Here is a 20,362-nt window from a genome sequence, read left to right as displayed (position 1 = left end):
AGAAAAACCAATCCACTATAGGTCATTTGAGTAAGGAGCATATTCAGAATTCAATGACTTTAGACTGATGGTCTAAAGATGATTATAACGAACGCCCCTTGAAAATATGAAATCCATATACTGTTGGAAGTCGGAAGTTTACATACACTTAGGTTGGAGTAATTAGAACTCGTTTTTCAACCATTCCACAAATGTCTTGTTAACAAACTATAGTTTTGGCAAGTCGGTTAGGACATCTACTTTGTGCATGACACAAGTAATTTTTCCAACTATTGTTTACAGACAGATTATTTCCCTTACAATTCACTGTATCACAATTCCATTGGGTCTTTTAAACACCTTGGAAAATTCCAGAAAATTGTCATGGCTTTAGAAGCTTCTGATTGGCTAATTGGCATCATTTGAGTCAATTGGAGGTGTACCTGTGGATGAATTTCAAGGCCTACCTTCAAACTCAGTGCCTCTTTGCTTGACATCATGGGATAATCAAAAGAAATCAGCCAAGACCTCAGAAAAGAAATTATAGACCTCCACAGGTCTGGTTCATCCTTGGGAGCAATTTCCAAATGCCTGAAGGTTCATCTGTACAAACAATAGTACGCAAGTATAAACACCATAGGACCATGCAACCGTCATACCGCTCAGGAAGGAGACGCGTTCTGTCTCCTAGAGATGAACGTACTTTGGTGCGAAAAATGCAAATCAATCCCAGAACAACAGCAAAGGACCTTGTGAAGATGCTGGAGGAAACAGGTACAAAAGTATTTATTTTCACAGTAAAAACAAGTCCTATATCAACATAACCTGAAAGTCCACTCAGCAAGGAAGAATCCACATGGGGACAAAGATCGTACTTTTTGGAGAAATGTCCTCTGGTCTGATGAAACAAAAATAGAGCTGTTTGGCCATAATGACCATCGTTATGTTTGGAGGAAAAAGGGAGAGGCTTGCAAGCCGAAGAACACCATCCCAACCGTGAAGCACGGGGGTGGCAGCATCATGTTTTGGGTGTGCTTTGCTGCAGGAGGCTTGGTCGCAAATGGGTCTTCCAATTGGACAATGACCCTAAGCATACTTCCAAAGTTGTGGAAAAATGGCTTAAGGACAACAAAGTCAAGGTATTGGAGTGGCCATCACAAAGCCCTGACCTCAATCCTATAGAAATAAAAATATTGTGGACAGAACTGAAACAAATTGTGCGCGCAAGGAGGCCTACAAACCTGACTCAGTTACACCAGCTCTGTCAGGAGGAATGGGCCAAAATTCACCCAACTTGTTGTGGAAGGCTACCTGAAACGTTTGACCCAAGTTAAACAATTTAAAGGCAATGTTACCAAATACTAATTGAGTGTATGTACACTTCTGACCCACTGGGAATGTGATGAAAGAAAGAAAACTGAAATACATTATTCTTTCCACTATTCTGACATTTCACATTCTTAAAATAAAGTGGTGATCCTAATTGACCCAATATAGGGAATTTCTACTAGGATTAAATGTCAGGAATTGTGAAAACTGGAGTTTAAATGTATTTGGTTAAGGTGTATGTAAACTTCCAACTTCAACTGTATCCACTCCATTTACATCTTATGGGATCTCTAACGTGTCACAGATGAGTCTTCACCACAGTGGCCTGTCACTTGGTTGGCAACATCATTGGGTTGTTGCAACTGATGATGGTCATTCTTGAAAATAAATGACAATTATATCACTTGGATTTACAGATTAACCAGTTTTCCTCTGTGCAATAATTTATGAGAGAAAATATGGTAGACTAGAATTCTCCTAAATTACATGGTGATCAAAATTGCCCAAAAAAAGTCACCCTGCAGTCGAAGTGATCTGTGGACATGCTGACCAGGAGGCAGCAGAGTAAAGTACAAATACGTTAAAGTACTACTTAAGTATTTTTGGGGGGTATTTGTACTTTACTATTGATATTTTTGACAGATTACATTCCTAATGAAAATGATGTACTTTTTAGTCCATACATTTCCCCTGACACCCAAACGTACTTGTTACATTTTGAATGCTTAGCAGGACAGGAAATTGGTCCAATTCACACACTTATAAGAGAACATCCCTGGTCATCTCTACTGCCTCTGATCTGGCAGACTCACTAAACACAGATGCTTAGTTTGTAAACTATGTCTGAGTGTAGGATTGTGCACCTGGCTATCCATAAATAAAGAAACAAGAAAATGGTGCCGCTTGGTTCGCTTAATATACAGAATTAGAAATAATTCATACTTTTACTTTTTATACCTAAGTATATTTAAAACCAAATACTTTTAGACTTTTACTCAAGTAGTATTTTACTGGGTGACTTTCACTGAGTCATTTTCTATTAAGGCATCTTTACTTTTACTCAAGTGTGACAATTGCATACTTTTTCCACCACTGCCAGGGGGAGGCAGAGACAGATCATACCCAATGGCCAAAGCACCAACCCAGGTTGAGAAGAGAAGAGAGAAGGGGGGTGACGATCCTCCAATTTCTTATTTATAGGGTAATACAGTCGTACAGTTATGAGGTATTTTGTGGGAGAAGCAAGTATGAACATGATTGTGTGTTTGTGCATGTGTGTTTGTGCGTGTCCAATCATCTGTGTCAAGCAGAGTGGCCCCACTGGCATCATGCCTCATCAATGTCTGAACAAATCAAAACCAAAATCGATCATCTACTCACAGCATTGTCTGAACAATAGATACCCAAGCAAAACTGACCTTTCACCTATTGCAAATGTAGAAATGTCATTATTTGAGTCCTGATGAGCATTAACTATCATATATGCATGATTCCAAAAGATCTCTGAGTGCCGAAGATTGATCCATTACACCAGGTGGCTGCCAGGACAAAAACCCTCCCTCTGGGAACGACTCCAGGTCAGGATCTGGATTTGCATGGGCGCATGGGACAGTCTGAGATGATGGACCTGTCTTCCTCTGTATCAAAGTCAAGACAACTTCCATTGCTTTTACAATTTCTCCATGCTCATGATATAAATACATCCATAAGACAGTACAGCAACACTTCATTGCAAGAGCAAACAATATACACTTTGGAGGATAGTCGTCCTGACCGGCCACATGATGGTGCCAAATAACATACATCTCAAGGTCTCTGAAACATCAATCACTGCAAATACAATACTGTAAACAAAATACCAAACAACACATCTTTATAGCTATAGAGCAGCAAAAAATTGTATTAAACATAACATTAGTTCAACACCATCCAATTTTAACAGGCCGGGGAATTCTATGCAAAGCACTTAAAAGATACATTCGACTGGATGCAATGGCATCAAACTAAAACTACAAAAACCGACTCCAGTAAGTATAATTTGTGATATAAATGAAAGACATGTGGAAAGTAAACAAACCGGAAAGAGCTATGGTATTTCTTAAGTCTATACTGTGTAACGTAAAACCGAGAGTTTTACATTACGTAAATGGTTCGGTAAGAACACTTCCTATTCTACTGAGTAACATATCGATACATAAGAGATGAATATCAGCATACAAGTCCATACAATTCTGTCTTGAATATGAAATTACACAGAGCTTTACTGTCTCATCCTCATGTTGTGTCTGTGCATGGGTGTGCGCATGGGTGTGTTTGAGCATGTTTGCATGGGTGCTTCAAATAAGTGTGAACACCAGTCTAACTCTGATCTCTTTATCATTTGTCTGCCCAAAGGTAATGCTTGCAAAGGCTATACTACTGGTTCTCTCTTGTTTTATTGAAATGACTGCGAGCAGAGAGTCCTTTGGAATATTCCATCAGTTTGTGCAGGGGACCGAAAGGCATAATTTCCCCCTCTCTGGCTTTCCACCTAAGAGACAGAGAGTTGATCAAGATATGCAATGATCCTTCACCAGTATTTCAGTGCTTAAATAGACGGTTTTGTGTGTGTGTGTGTGTGTGTGTGTGTGTGTGTGTGTACTCACTTTCTCCATAGTGCCCACCCAAACAGAGACAGGATCAACATAGAGATGATGATCCCGATGACCACGGCACAGCCCACCACAGCATCTGACTCTGTATCTAGGGAAAGATATGGGTTCAGAGACTCCTCCTTACAGGAAATACACAGAGTGTACAAACCATTATGAAAAGCTATTATCCCTTATTGATTGAGGAGACAGGTTAAAAGAAGAAGGATTTTTAAACTTTGAGACAATTGGGATATGGATTGTGTATGTGTGCCATTCAGAGGGTGAATGGGCGAGACAAAATATTGAAGTGCCTTTGAACGGGGTATGGTATTAGGTGCCATGCGCACCGGTTTGAGTGTGTCAAGAACTGCAACACTGCTGGGTTTTTCACCCTGAACAGTTTCCCTAGTGTATCAAGAATGGTCCACCACCCAAAGGACATCCAGCCATCTTGACAACTGTGGGAAGCATTGGAGTCAACAAGGGCCAGCATCCCGGTGGAATGCTTTTAACACCTTGTAGAGTCCATGCCCGACAAATTGAGGCGCAACTCAATATTAGGAAGGTGTTAATGTTTTGTACACTCAGTGTATATGCATACAGTTGAAGTCGGAAGTTTACATACACCTTAGCCAAATACATTTAAACTCAGTTTTTCACAATTCCTGATATTTAATCAGAGTAAAAATGTCCTGTCTTAGGTCAGTTAGGACCACCACTTTATTTTAAGAATAAAAAATTATAATAGTAGAGAGAATGATTAATTTCAGCTTTTCTTTCTTTCCTCACATTCCCAGTGGGTCAAGTTTACATACACTCAATTAGTATCTGGTAGCATTGCCTTTAAATTGTTTAACTTGGGTAAAATGTTTCAGGTAGCCTTCCACAAACTTCACACAATAAGTTGGGTGAATTTTGGCCCGTTCATTCTGACAGAGCTGATGTAACGGAGTCAGGTTTGTAGGCCTCCTTGCTCGCACACGCTTTTTCAGTTCTGCCTACAGTTCTGCCTATCTAAATCCAGAACAAATTCAAGAAAGCATACAATATTACACTGCTCCTAAAATAAAGGGAACACTTAAACAACACAATGTAACTCCAAGCCAATCACACTTCTGTGAAATCAAACTGTCCACTTAGGAAGCAACACTGACAATAAATTTCACATGCTGTTGTGCAAATGGAATAGACAACAGGTGGAAATTATAGGCAATTAGCAAGACACCCCCAATAAAGGAGTGGTTCTGCAGGTGGTGACCACAGACCACTTCTCAGTTCCTATGCTTCCTGGCTGATGTTTTGGTCACTTTTGAATGCTGGCGGTGCTTTCACTCTAGTGGTAGCATGAGACGGAGTCTACAACCCACACAAGTGGCTCAGGTACTGCAGCTGATCCAGGATGGTACATCAATGCGAGCTGTGGCAACAAGGTTTGCTGTGTCTGTCAGCGTAGTGTCCAGAGCATGGAGGCGCTCCCAGGAGACAGGCCAGTACATCAGGAGACGTGGAGGAGGCCGTAGGAGGGCAACAACCCAGCAGCAGGACCGCTACCTCCGCCTTTGTGCAAGGAGGAGCAGGAGGAGCACTGCCAGAGCCCTGCAAAATGATCTCCAGCAGGCCACAAATGTGCATGTGTCTGCTCAAACGGTCAGAAACAGACTCCATGAGGGTGGTATGAGTGCCCGACAACCACAGGTGGGGTTGTGCTTACAGCCCAACACCGTGCAGGACGTTTGGCATTTGCCAGAGAACACCAAGATTGACAAATTCACCACTGGTGCCCTGTGCTCTTCACAGATGAAAGCAGGTTCACACTGAGCATGTGACAGACGTGACAGAGTCTGGAGATGCTGTGGAGAACGTTCTGCTGCCTGCAACATCCTCCAGCATGACTGGTTTGGCGGTGGGTCAGTCATGGTGTGGGGTGGCATTTCTTTGGGTGGCCGCACAGCCCTCCATGTGCTCGCCAGAGGAAGCCTGACTGCCATTAGGTACCGAGATGAGATCCTCAGACCCCTTGTGAGACCATATGCTGGTGCGGTTGGCCCTGGGTTCCTCCTAATGCAGGACAATGCTAGACCTCATGTGGCTGGAGTGTGTCAGCAGTTCCTGCAAGAGGAAGGCATTGATGTTATGGACTGGCCCGCCCGTTCCCCAGACCTGAATCCAATTGAGCACATCTGGGACATCATGTCTCGCTCCATCCACCAACGCCACGTTGCACCACAGACTGTCCAGGAGTTGGCGGATGCTTTAGTCCAGGTCTGGGAGGAGATCCCTCAGGAGACCATCCGCCACCTCATCAGGAGCATGCCCAGGCATTGTAGGGAGGTCATACAGGCACGTGGAGGCCACACACACTACTGAGCCTCATTTTGACTTGTTTTAAGGACATTACATCAAAGTTGGATCAGCCTGTAGTGTGGTTTTCCACTTTAATTTTGAGTGTGACTCCAAATCCAGACCTCTATGGGTTGATAAATTTGATTTCCATTGATCATTTTTGTGATTTTGTTGTCAGCACATTCAACTATGTAAAGAAAAAAGTATTTAATAAGAATATTTCATTCATTCAGATCTAGGATGTGTTATTTTAGTGTTCCCTTTATTTTTTTGAGCAGTGTTTATAGAGCCACGATTGCACGGAACTCTCATTTCATATTGCTCAAATTAACAACAAAACTGGTTTAAAAAAACAGATAAAGCAACACCTCACAGACCAACTCTCCCCTATTTGACCTAGATTTTGTGTGTATGTATTGATATGTACAGTTGAAGTCGGAAGTTTGCATACACCTTAAACACTTAAACTCAGTTAATCATAATTCCTGACATTTAATCTGTGTAAAAATTCACTGTTTTAGGTCAGTTAGCATCACCTCAATCTATAGTCAGTTAGCATCACATCAATCTATATTTTAAAAATGTGAAATATCAGAATAATAATAGAGAATTATTTATTTCAGCTTTATTTGATAGTATTGCCTTTAAATTGTTTAACTAAATTGTTTAACTTGGGTCAAACAAGGTAGCCTTCCACAAGCTTCCCACAATAAGTTGGGTGAATTTTGGCCGTTTGCTCCTGACAGAGCTGGTGTAACTGAGTCAGGTTTGTAGGCCTCCTTGCTCGCACACGCTTTTCCAGTTCTGCCCACAAATGTTCTTTAGGATTGAGGTCAGGGCTTTGTGATGGCCACTCCATTACCTTGACTTTGTTGTTCTTCAGTCATTTTGCCACAACTTTGGAAGTATGCTTAGGGTCATTGTCCATTTGGAAGACCCATTTGCGACCAAGCTTTAACTCCTGACTGATGTCTTGAGATTTTGCTTCAATTTATCCACCTAATTTTCCTCCCTCATGATGCCATCTATTTTGTGAAGTGCACCAGTACCTCCTGCAGCAAAGCACCCCCACAACATGATGCTGCCACCCCTGTGCTTCTCCGTTGGGATGGTGTTCTTCAGCTTGTAAGCTTCTCCCTTTTTCCTCCAAACATAACAATGGTCATTATGGCCAAACAGTTCTATTTTTGTTTCATCAGACCCGAGGACATTTCTCCAAAAAGTATTATCTTTGTCCCCATGTGCAGTAGCAAACCGTCATCTGGATTTTTTAATGGTGGTTTTGGAGCAGTGGCTTCTTCCTTGCTGAGCGGCCTTTCAGGTTATGTCGATATAAGACTTGTTTTACTGTGGATATAGATACTTTTGTACCCGTTTCCTCCAGCATCGTTCTTTGTTCTTTGCTGTTGTTCTGGGATTGATTTGCACTTTTAGCCCCAAAGTACGTTCATCTCTAGGAGACAGAATGCGTCTCCTTCCTGAGCGGTATGGCGGCTGCATGGTCCCATAGTGTTTATACTTGCGTACTATTGTTTGTACAGATGAACGTGGTACCTTCAGGCGTTTGGAAATTGCTCCCAAGGATGAACCAGACTTGTGGAGGTCTACAATATCTTTTCTGAGGTTTTGGCTGATTTCTTTTGATTTTCCCATGATGTCAAGCAAAGAGGCACTGAGTTTGAAGGTAGGCCTTGAAATACATCCACAGGTCCACCTCCAATTGACTCAAATGATGTCAATTAGCCTCTCAGAAGCTTCTAAAGCCATGACATCATTTTCTAGAATTTTCCAAGCTGTTTAAAAGACACAGTTAACTTACTGTATGTAAACTTCTGACCCACAGGAATTGTGATACAGTGAATTGTAAGTGAAATAATCTGTTTGTAAACAATTGTAGGAAAAATGACTTGTGTCATGCACAAAGTAGATGTCCTAACCGACTTGCCAAAACTATAGTTTGTTAACAAGAAATTTGTGGAGTGGTTGAAAAATGAGTTTTAATGACTCCAACCTAAGTGTTTGTAAACTTCCGACGTCAACTGTATATACAGGGGGCGAAATATGCATGGAGGAGAACAAACAGGCAAATCTATGAATTGAATTTAAGGATATACACCAGGAGATGATTTCTGTATGGAGAAATCTGTTACCTGAGTGACAGGACCAATGGCTCCAGTCACTCCAGAAGCCTCTGTCAGCACAGTACTGGTGCATCCTAGACCTGACCCGGAAGCACTTCCTCCGGGCACCATCCATTGAGAGGGAAGTCAGCGTCATCTCATTTGTTACGTTCCTCTGCTGCTGGTGACAGGAACAATATCAGATCTGAACAAAACTTCAGACAGATTTTGTCTATTCTCTAACCAATAATATTATTATTTTCTTCTTCAAAGGTTATCTTCAATGCTATGTGTCAAAACAAAATGAGAACTATGTTCAGTACAGTATGTGCCTGCATGATCTGAGATCATGCATTTCTGTCTTTACTATTTTTTTTAAATTTCACCTTTATTTAACCAGGTAGGCAAGTTGAGAACAAGTTCTAATTTACAATTGCGACCTGGCTAAGATAAAGCAAAGCAGTTCGACACATACAACAACACAGAGTAAAATGGAGTAAAACAAACATACAGTCAATAATACAGTAGAAAAATAAGTATATATATACAATGTGAGCAAGTGAGGTGAGATAAGGGAGGTAAAGGCAAAAAAGGGCATGGTGGCAAAGTAAATACAATATAGCAAGTAAAACATTGGAATGGGTGATTTGCAGTAGAAGAATGTGCAAAGTAGAGATAGAAATAATGGGGTGCAAAGGAGCAAAATAAATAAATAAAGTAGGGAAAGAGGTAGTTGTTTGGGCTAAATTATAGATGGCCTATGTACAGGTGCAGTAATCTATGAGCTGCTCTGACAGCTGGTGCTTAAAGCTAGTGAGGGAGATAAGTGTTTCCAGTTTCAGAAATGTTTGTAGTTCGTTCCAGTCATTGGCAGCAGAGAACTGGAAGGAGAAGCGGCCAAAGGAAGAATTGGTTTTGGGGGTGACCAGAGATATATACAGTGCCTTGCGAAAGTATTCGGCCCCCTTGAACTTTGCGACCTTTTGCCACATTTCAGGCTTCAAACATAAAGATATAAAACTGTATTTTTTTGTGAAGAATCAACAACAAGTGGGACACAATCATGAAGTGGAACGACATTTATTGGATATTTCAAACTTTTTTAACAAATCATGCCAAAAGTGCCAAATTATTCAGCCCCCTTAAGTTAATACTTTGTAGCGCCACCTTTTGCTGCGATTACAGCTGTAAGTCGCTTGGGGTATGTCTCTATCAGTTTTGCACATCGAGAGACTGACATTTTTCCCATTCCTCCTTGCAAAACAGCTCGAGCTCAGTGAGGTTGGATGGAGAGCATTTGTGAACAGCAGTTTTCAGTTCTTTCCACAGAATCTTGATTGGATTCAGGTCTGGACTTTGACTTGGCCATTCTAACACCTGGATATGTTTATTTTTGAACCATTCCATTGTAGATTTTGCTTTATGTTTTGGATCATTGTCTTGTTGGAAGACAAATCTCCGTCCCAGTCTCAGGTCTTTTGCAGACTCCATCAGGTCTTCTTCCAGAATGGTCCTGTATTTGGCTCCATCCATCTTCCCATCAATTTTAACCATCTTCCCTGTCCCTGCTGAAGAAAAGCAGGCCCAAACCATGATGCTTCCACCACCATGTTTGACAGTGGGGATGGTGTGTTCAGCTGTGTTGCTTTTACGCCAAACATAACGTTTTGCATTGTTGACAAAAGTTCAATTTTGGTTTCATCTGACCAGAGCACCTTCTTCCACATGTTTGGTGTGTCTCCCAGGTGGCTTGTGGCAAACTTTAAACAACACTTTTTATGGATATCTTTAAGAAATGGCTTTCTTCTTGCCACTCTTCCATAGAGGCCAGATTTGTGCAATATACGACTGATTGTTGTCCTATGGACAGAGTCTCCCACCTCAGCTGTAGATCTCTGCAGTTCATCCAGAGTGATCATGGGCCTCTTGGCTGTATCTCTGATCAGTCTTCTCCTTGTATGAGCTGAAAGTTTAGAGGGACAGCCAGGTCTTGGTAGATTTGCAGTGGTCTGATACTCCTTCCATTTCAATATTATCGCTTGCACAGTGCTCCTTGGGATGTTTAAAGCTTGGGAAATCTTTTTGTATCCAAATCCGGCTTTAAACTTCTTCACAACAGTATCTCGGACCTGCCTGGTGTGTTCCTTGTTCTTCATGATGCTCTCTGCGCTTTTAACGGACCTCTGAGACTATCACAGTGCAGGTGCATTTATACGGAGACTTGATTACACACAGGTGGATTGTATTTATCATCATTAGTCATTTAGGTCAACATTGGATCATTCAGAGATCCTCACTGAACTTCTGGAGAGAGTTTGCTGCACTGAAAGTAAAGGGGCTGAATAATTTTGCACGCCCAATTTTTCAGTTTTTGATTTGTTAAAAAAGTTTGAAATATCCAATAAATGTTGTTCCACTTCATGATTGTGTCCCACTTGTTGTTGATTCTTCACAAAAATACAGTTTTATATCTTTATGTTTGAATCCTGAAATGTGGCAAAAGGTCGCAAAGTTCAAGGGGGCCGAATACTTTCGCAAGGCACTGTACCTGCTGGAGCGCGTGCTACAGGTGGGTGCTGCTATGGTGACCAGTGAACTGAGATAAGGGGGGACTTTACCTAGCAGGGTCTTGTAGATGACCTGGAGCCAGTGGGCTTGGCGACGAGTATGAAGCGAGGGCCAGCCAACGAGAGCGTACAGGTCGCAGTGGTGGGTAGTATTTGGGGCTTTGGTGACAAAACGGATGGCACTGTGATAGATTGCATCCAATTTATTGAGTAGGGTATTGGAGGCTATTTTATAAATGACATTGCCGAAGTCGAGGATTGGTAGGATGGTAAGTTTTACAAGGTTATGTTTGGCAGCATGAGTGAAGGATGCTTTGTTGCGAAATAGGAAGCCAATTCTAGATTTAACTTGGATTGGATATGTTTGATGTGAGTCTGGAAGGAGAGTTTACAGTCTAACCAGACACCTAGGTATTTGTAGTTGTCCACATATTCTAAGTCAGAGCCGTCCAGAGTAGTGATGTTGGACAGGCGGGCAGGTGCAGGCAGCGATCGGTTGAAGAGCATGCATTTAGTTTTACTTGTATTTAAGAGCAATTGGAGGCCACGGAAGGAGAGTTGTATGGCATTGAAGCTCGCCTGGAGGGTTGTTAACACAGTGTCCAAAGAAGGGACGGAAGTATACAGAATGGTGTCGTCTGCGTAGAGGTGGATCAGAGACTCACCAGCAGCAAGAGCGACATCATTGATGTATACAGAGAAGAGAGTCGGTCCAAGAATTGAACCTTGTGGCACCCCCATAGAGACTGCCAGAGGCCCGGACAACAGACCCTCCGATTTGACATACTGAACTCTATCAGAGAAGTAGTTGGTGAACCAGGCGAGGCAATCATTTGAGAAACCAAGGCTGTCGAGTCTGCCGATGAGGATGTGGTGGTTGACAAAGTCGAAAGCCTTGGCCAGGTCAATGAATACGGCTGCACAGTATTGTTTCTTATCGATGACGGTTAAGATATCGTTTAGGACCTTGAGCGTGGCTGAGGTGCACCCATGACCAGCTCTGAAACCAGATTGCATAGCGGAGAAGGTATGGTGGGATTCGAAATGGTCTGTAATCTGTTTGTTGACTTGGCTTTCGAAGACCTTAGAAAAGGCAGGGTAGGATAGATATAGGTCTGTAGCAGTTTGGGTCAAGAGTGTCCCCCCCTTTGAAGAGGGGGATGACCGCAGCTGCTTTCCAATCTTTGGGAATCTCAGACGACAGGCTAGTAATAGGGGTGGCAACAATTTTGGCAGATCATTTTAGAAAGAAAGGGTCCAGATTGTCTAGCCCTGCTGATTTGTAGGGGTCCAGATTTTGCAGCTCTTTCAGAACATCAGCTGACTGGATTTGGGAGAAGGAGGAATGGGGAAGGCTTGGGCGATTTGCTGTGGGGGGGTGCAGTGCTGTTGACCGGGGTAGGGGTAGCCAGGTGGAAAGCATGGCCAGCCGTAGAAAAATGCTTATTGAAATTCTCAATTATAGTGGATTTATCGGTGGTGACAGTGTTTCCTATCTTCAGTGCAGTGGGCAGCTGGGAGGAGGTGTTCTTATTCTCCATGGACTTTACAGTGTCCCAGAACTTTTTTGAGTTTGTGTTGCAGGAAGCAAATTTCTGCTTGAAAAAGCTAGCCTTGGCTTTACTAACTGCCTGTGTATATTGGTTTCCAGCTTCCCTGAACAGCTGCATATCACGGGGGCTGTTTGATGCTAATGCAAAACGCCATAGGATGTTTTTGTGTTGGTTAAGGGCAATCAGGTCTGGAGAGAACCAAGGGCTATATCTGTTCCTGGTTCTAAATTTATTGAATGGGGCATGCTTATTTAAGATGGTGAGGAAGGCATTTAAAAAGAATAACCAGGCATCCTCTACTGACGGGATGAGATCTATATCCTTCCAGGATACCCCGGCCAGGTTGATTAGAAAGGCCTGCTCGTTGAAGTGTTTCAGGGAGCGTTTGACAGTGATGAGTGGAGGTTGTTTGACCGCTGACCCATTACGGATGCAGGCAATGAGGCAGTGATCGCTGAGATTTTGGTTGAAAACAGCACAGGTGTATTTAGAGGGCAAGTTGGTTAGGATGATATCTATGAGGGTGCCTGTATTTACAGCTTTAGGGTGGTACCTGGTAGGTTCATTGATGATTTGTGTGAGATTGAGGGCATCAAGTTTAGATTGTAGGATGGCTGGGGTGTTAAGCATGTTCCAGATTAGGTTGTCTAGCAGTACGAGCTCTGAAGATAGATGGGGGGCAATCAGTTCACATATGGTGTCCAGAGCACAGCTGGGGGCAGAGGCTGGTCTATAGAAGGCGGCAACGGTGAGAGACTTGTTTTTAGAGAGGTGGATTTTTAAAAGTAGAAGTTCAAATTGTTTGGGTACAGACCTGGATAGTAGGACAGAACTCTGCAGGCTATCTTTGCAGTAGATTGCAACACCGCCCACTATACCTTGCAGACTGAGCAATGGCCAAGTTGCTACGCTACCTGTTATCTCAGGGAATTACACAATGTTTTGACACATAACGTCATTGGAGATATTGAGAGACAGGTTCAAGAAGGACATACCAACAACGGCTGCCCGCCTACGCCCTCCTCTCTGGCTTCCACTTCATACTCAAGGCAGTGCCTGGGAATCCTCTCGTTGGGCAAGTCCCACTGCACCTGGAGCCTCCTGTCTGGACTAGCTTCCAGATGCACTGTCTCAATGGCTGCAGGTTTCACTAGAGTACAAAGAGGCCCAAAGGAGTCAGTGGATTGTTTACAAAGAAACCAGAACGGAGAAGACATAATGATGTCATTGCAAGTACCGGTGGGTGTAATGAGACCGGAGGAGAGATTAGACTGTGCAGATAATATCTGGATGTGCTATGAACAAAGGACATTATGAAAAATAACATTATGTGCAGCTGAAGAATGTTTATGTGAAGAAAATCTAGCAGTATTGCATTGAATAAGTGAGGCATATCATGCCTTGTTGTGAAGTTGAGTTTTAAGTACCATAATTCTGAATTTGCAGGGAGAAGAACGCCGACCTCAAGACCACCTTAGGAGAGGAGCTGTTTATGCATATGTTGAAATCACTGAATTCTGAGAGAGATTCCTCTGTGAATTTGCAGCCAGTCCTGACCCCATTGGAGTGGATGTACTGAGGACACACTTCCGCTTGCTCCATCTCCCGATGCCTGGAGAAGCACACAGACACACTCAGGCATCAACACGCCACATTTGTCCAATATATAACAGGTACAGACATGTAGGTAGGCCATACATTAGGAGAGATGTTCTAACGTACCCATTTAGGGTGACCTACCAAAAGTACAGGCTGTACTGGGATTGGGTTGGCTCCTCCAAGCCCGTCTCCCAGGTGCACTCCATGAACTCCTTCTGATAAAACACGCAACCAAACCCCTGGACCCTGGAGCCAACTGGGCCTGGAAACAAATTAAAAGAGGTTAAGAGATAAATAGATGGTTGAAGCTGGTCGACCAAATCGAACCGCCCCATTCCGCCCCTGTCCATAATGGTGCCTGTAGAGAATTCCAGCTATACAGCACTCACTCATTGTTCATTCCTATATAGGATGATAAGAGGATAGAACGAATCTCGCTTTCTGTCAGCCTATTGGTGTCATTTAATCCAAACAATTCCATATCTACAAAAGCACATTGTCCTCCTGACCTCACCTGTGTTATTGGGTGGCAGAACCATCTCTGTGAAGGGGCTCTTGAGCTCAGTGCCGTTGGTGCAGGCTCCCTTCAGTAAGGTGGAGATCCGCACCCTGACCTCCTTCTCCAGGTCAAACTGAGCACGGTACCATGTCCGTACAGTCCTGATCACCTAACCATTCACAGACAATATCACATTAATATTATGCATACCTCAGGCACCTGGCCATTACTACTATATTGAAAAGATTTTTAAAAATCTCCAATGTATTCATGATGTTCTCATGAATACATTCATGAATATTTCATTCTCACTCCCCCTAAAAATGCTGTAGGGTGTTTTACATTCACAGGAAAAACTCCAGAATAATTCCATTGAATCTAAATACAGTGCCTTGCGAAAGTATTCGGCCCCCTTGAACTTTGCGACCTTTTGCCACATTTCAGGCTTCAAACATAAAGATATAAAACTGTATTTTTTTGTGAAGAATCAACAACAAGTGGGACACAATCATGAAGTGGAACGACATTTATTGGATATTTCAAACTTTTTTAACAAATCAAAAACTGAAAAATTGGGCGTGCAAAATTATTCAGCCCCCTTAAGTTAATACTTTGTAGCGCCACCTTTTGCTGCGATTACAGCTGTATGTCACTTGGGGTATGTCTCTATCAGTTTTGCACATCGAGAGACTGACATTTTTTCCCATTCCTCCTTGCAAAACAGCTCGAGCTCAGTGAGGTTGGATGGAGAGCATTTGTGAACAGCAGTTTTCAGTTCTTTCCACAGATTCTCGATTGGATTCAAGTCTGGACTTTGACTTGGCCATTCTAACACCTGGATATGTTTATTATTGAACCATTCCATTGTAGATTTTGCTTTATGTTTTGGATCATTGTCTTGTTGGAAGACAAATCTCCGTCCCAGTCTCAGGTCTTTTGCAGACTCCATCAGGTTTTCTTCCAGAATGGTCCTGTATTTGGCTCCATCCATCTTCCCATCAATTTTAACCATCTTCCCTGTCCCTGCTGAAGAAAAGCAGGCCCAAACCATGATGCTGCCACCACCATGTTTGACAGTGGGGATGGTGTGTTCAGCTGTGTTGCTTTTACGCCAAACATAACGTTTTGCATTGTTGCCAAAAAGTTCAATTTTGGTTTCATCTGACCAGAGCACCTTCTTCCACATGTTTGGTGTGTCTCCCAGGTGGCTTGTGGCAAACTTTAAACGACACTTTTTATGGATATCTTTAAGAAATGGCTTTCTTCTTGCCACTCTTCCATAAAGGCCAGATTTGTGCAATATACGACTGATTGTTGTCCTATGGACAGAGTCTCCCACCTCAGCTGTAGATCTCTGCAGTTCATCCAGAGTGATCATGGGCCTCTTGGCTGCATCTCTGATCAGTCTTCTCCTTGTATGAGCTGAAAGTTTAGAGGGACAGCCAGGTCTTGGTAGATTTGCAGTGGTCTGATACTCCTTCCATTTCAATATTATCGCTTGCACAATGCTCCTTGGGATGTTTAAAGCTTGGGAAATCTTTTTGTATCCAAATCCGGCTTTAAACTTATTCACAACAGTATCTCGGACCTGCCTGGTGTGTTCCTTGTTCTTCATGATGCTCTCTGCGCTTTTAACGGACCTCTGAGACTATCACAGTGCAGGTGCATTTATACGGAGACTTGATTACACACAGGTGTATTGTATTTATCATCATTAGTCATTTAGGTCAACATTGGATCATTCAGAGATCCTCACTGAACTTCTGGAGAGAGTTTGCTGCACTGAAAGTAAAGAGGCTGAATAATTTTGCACGCCCGATTTTTCAGTTTTTGATTTGTTAAAAAAGTTTGAAATATCCAATAAATGTCGTTCCACTTCATGATTGTGTCCCACTTGTTGTTGATTCTTCACAAAAAAATACAGTTTTATATCATTATGTTTGAAGCCTGAAATGTGGCAAAAGGTCGCAAAGTTCAAGGGGGCCGAATACTTTCGCAAGGCACTGTATGTAAGGACTTTAGAAATCACCACCATAGACATGTTTTTTCAAAAAATCCATGAGTTCAGATAAAGCCAAACAGTGAGACACTTAGTTAATGTTTGGAAACAGCACATAGTTGTTACAGACTGTAATGAGAAAGAGCTACAGACAGATAGGGGAAAGGGCAGAAAGAGGAGCCCTCCACCCACTGCGGAGACCTTGAAGGCTTGAGAACAGAGAGGAGAAGGTTAATAAGGGGGGCCAGGACATGAGCAAGAACAGAATGGGAGAAGAACAGAATGGGTAGATAGCAGTTACTGTGGGGAGACAAAAGGGAATGAAAGCTTAGTTGGTTTCTGGAAACAAGGTGTTAACCACGGAAGCGTTGCCCGGAAATTGTTTGGCACAACAGGCCGAAATATTAGCATTGACTAGGGCCTGTGAAATAAAAAAGGAGAGAAAGATTACGGTTTACATAGACAAGCACATATACATCCAAGCCCATAGAAAACAGCACAGGTAACTCTTAAAGTAGATATATATTGATACAGGGGCGAAGCCATGTATCAAACGGGGGATGGGATAGGACACTTTGTGGCCTTTTGGATAATACTAAAACAATTTTTTTATAGCGTTCCCAACTTACTTGGCGGACACGATTAGATAGAACAAGTAGAAGACTGTTTGTTAACCAAACCCGTATCTCAAAGGTTTTATGTCCTACAGGAGAACTACAGAAGTAGATTACCCACGGGATTGGGCCAGGGGACTGGGTCTGGGTCCAATCACTAAAGAGAAAGGACTGGAAGCAGCCACAGTGGGAGGGACCATACCAAGTACTTCCTGGTGACAGCCTTTGCTGTGAGAATAGCTGAAGGAGCTACCTGGGTTCATATCACTGCAAAAGGGTAAGACACACGGACACTGTCGAACAATCACAGTCATCACAATCATCTCTCTAATGAAGATTCCCTGATCCAGTCATTTCAGTGGTCTGATACTCCTTCCATTTCAATATTATCGCTTGCACAGTGCTCCTTGGGATGTTTAAAGCTTGGGAAATCTTTTTGTATCCAAATCCGGCTTTAAACTTATTCACAACAGTATCTCGGACCTGCCTGGTGTTTTCCTTGTTCTTCATGATGCTCTCTGCGCTTTTAACGGACCTCTGAGACTATCACAGTGCAGGTGCATTTATACGGAGACTTGATTACACGCAGGTGGATTGTATTTATCATCATTAGTCATTTAGGTCAACATTGGATCATTCAGAGATCCTCACTGAACTTCTGGAGAGAGTTTGCTGCACTGAAAGTAAAGGGGCTGAATAATTTTGCACGCCCAATTTTTCAGTTTTTGATTTGTTAAAAAAGTGTGAAATATCCAATAAATGTCGTTCCACTTCATGATTGTGTCCCACTTGTTGTTGATTCTTCACAAAAAAATACAGTTTTATATCTTTATGTTTGAAGCCTGAAATGTGGCAAAAGGTCGCAAAGTTCAAGGGGGCCGAATACTTTCGCAAGGCACTGTACAGTTACAGCTAGTCAACCACAAATCTAGACAGATCTTAGGAGATGATATCATTGGGAAATATTGACTTCTGATGTAAATCATAACTGGTTTTGGCAGGATGTTTATGGATGGTGCATCACGTTTCTCTGTTATTCTGTGTATAAGAATACAGTAGCATTAGGACACACAGTTGGCAGGATAAGAAGAACGCCGGGAGGTAGGTGCACGTTTGACAATGTCTAGTTTTGTGTCCAGTGACTTACAGTCCATCTGCTCTGATATGTGTTGAAGTACTCTAGATGGTATCTCATGGAGCAGGCAGTCAAGTTGGTCAGGCTGGCTGGAGCCGTCCAGTGGATGTAGAGCGGCCCGAGGTGGCCAGGGTCATCAATCCCAATGTTCTCAGGAGGATCCACTGGAAGTCAATGAGGTACACAGTATTTTCAGGTCAAAGGTTAATAGAGCAAAAGGCACCTGCAAGCTTGCAGTAAGCATTAAGAGGCAATCTGTGATTGGTTCATCAATTCATTATATATATTGTTGTAACCCAACCAAAGCCAAAATATAAGCTTGTTTTATCTATTGTTTGTAAACAATTTAATTATAAATAAGCACGGTATAGCCTCAACATGGTTAGAGCTATAATTTCGCTAATTTCGCTAATTTCGCTCAGTCCTTGCAGACAGTTTAGGTCGGCGGGAAAGCGGCTGTGGGAGGTCAAAATGCATGCGCGCTACACCGTCACATGGCCGCTCAGCGTCACAGAGTCGGCTGGAGATGTTGTAGATATTGAAATTGGGAACCAAATAGCACACACGTCTGCCCAACGTAGTTACGATGTACACATGATACATCGGGATTATGTGGTATAGTATTGAGAGCATTAGCACATTGCCTACATTCTACAGTTCTACATCGTTTATATAAATAGGCCAGGCATCAACATTCTATTCAGATGTCTCGGCGTCATTTCACCAATGTGCAAACGCTCTCCAAACGACATATTCCCTACGCATTTTGATATGTCGGCCAAAGATTTGCGTTCTGACTGGCGTCGAGTGTCACAATGCAGCCTTCTCTGGGTGTATAATCATTCCGCACCCGTGGAGGTCACATATCGCAACTTTTAGGCATAGCTTACCAATGGACAGTCAATATTTTCAGGTCATGGTTGGCAATACTTTGATCAGAAAATATCATTTAAAAAAATAATAAAAGCGCGTTTTCTGATTACAGTACTTGTCCCATGCATTCTTTTCACCTTATTTTGTAAATACATTCATCACATATTCAAATCAAATTTTATTCGTCACATGCGCCGAATACAACAGGTAACAGACCTCACAGTGAAATGCTAACTTACAAGCCCTTCACCAACATTGCAGTTTTAAGAAAAATAAGTGTTAAGAAATTATTTACCAAAATAAACTGAAGTAAAACAAAAAAAACAAGGTAAATAAATAGAAAAGGTAGGTTTTCCTTTTGTCCAGGTGGGAAATGACAGTGTGGAGTGCAATAGAGATTGCTTCATGTGTGGGTCTGTTGGGGCGGTATGCAAATTGGAGTGGGTCTAGGATTTCTGGGATAATGGTGTTGTGAACCATGACCAGCCTTTCAAAGCACTTCACGGCTACAGACGTGCGTGCTACTGGTCGGTAGTCATTTAGGCAGGTTATCTTGGTGTTCTTGGGCACAGGGAATATGGTGGTCTGCTTGAAACATGTTGGTATTACAGACTCGGTCAGGGACAGGTTGAAAATGTCAGTGAAGACACTTGCCAGTTGGTCAGCACAAGCTCGGATTCACATCCTGGTAATCCGTCTGTTCCTGCAGCCCTGGGAATGTTGACCTGTTTCAAGGTCTTAACTCATGTCGGCTACGGAGAGCTTGATCACACAGTCGTGCGGAAGAGCTAGTGCTCTCAAGCATGCTTCAGTACTGCTTGTTTCGAAGCGAGCATAGAAGTAATTTAGCTCGTCTGGTAGGCTTGCGTCAATGGCAGTTTGCGGCGGTGCTTTCCTTTGTAGTCCGTAATAGTTTACAAGCCCTGCCGCCTCTGGATGAGCATTTTCTTGTTTGCTTATGGCCTTATACAGATCGTTGAGTGCGGTCAGTGGCAGTATCAGTTTGTGGTGGTAAATAGACAGCTAAAATATAGATGAAAACCCTCTTGGTAAATAGTGTGGTCCTCAGCCTGCATAAGCTAGATTTTTGTTAAATGTGATGTTTCTGTTTCTCTGTTC

At 42.6% G+C, this 20,362-nt stretch overlaps 1 protein-coding gene across 3 annotated transcripts in view; it reads right to left on the bottom strand.

Annotated features, from left to right (window-relative positions):
• Positions 1-3,018: 3,018 nt before the first annotated feature.
• LOC139418588 (interleukin-13 receptor subunit alpha-2-like) overlaps positions 3,019-20,362 on the bottom strand; it is a 31,260-nt gene continuing 13,916 nt past the window's right edge. The window contains exons 3-10 of one of the 3 annotated variants that reach the window (XM_071168175.1): positions 18,383-18,534; positions 14,638-14,791; positions 14,265-14,385; positions 13,952-14,136; positions 13,520-13,674; positions 8,435-8,582; positions 3,954-4,050; positions 3,019-3,838 (exon numbers count right to left, since the gene is read on the bottom strand). In XM_071168175.1, the coding sequence (XP_071024276.1) occupies positions 3,724-3,838; positions 3,954-4,050; positions 8,435-8,582; positions 13,520-13,674; positions 13,952-14,136; positions 14,265-14,385; positions 14,638-14,791; positions 18,383-18,534 (1,127 nt within the window). In that variant the 3' untranslated portion in view covers positions 3,019-3,723. Of the gene's footprint in view, positions 3,839-3,953; positions 4,051-8,434; positions 8,586-13,519; positions 13,675-13,951; positions 14,137-14,264; positions 14,386-14,637; positions 14,792-18,382; positions 18,535-20,362 lie in introns of all 3 variants that reach the window. The other 2 variants (XM_071168174.1, XM_071168176.1) reach the window with 2 other exon arrangements.

This window comes from Oncorhynchus clarkii, chromosome 10 (assembly GCF_045791955.1).
Source record: "Oncorhynchus clarkii lewisi isolate Uvic-CL-2024 chromosome 10, UVic_Ocla_1.0, whole genome shotgun sequence".
NCBI lineage: Eukaryota > Metazoa > Chordata > Actinopteri > Salmoniformes > Salmonidae > Oncorhynchus > Oncorhynchus clarkii.
The sequence above is the reverse complement of the archived record's forward strand: the minus strand, read 5'-3'. Positions and strand labels throughout refer to the sequence as shown.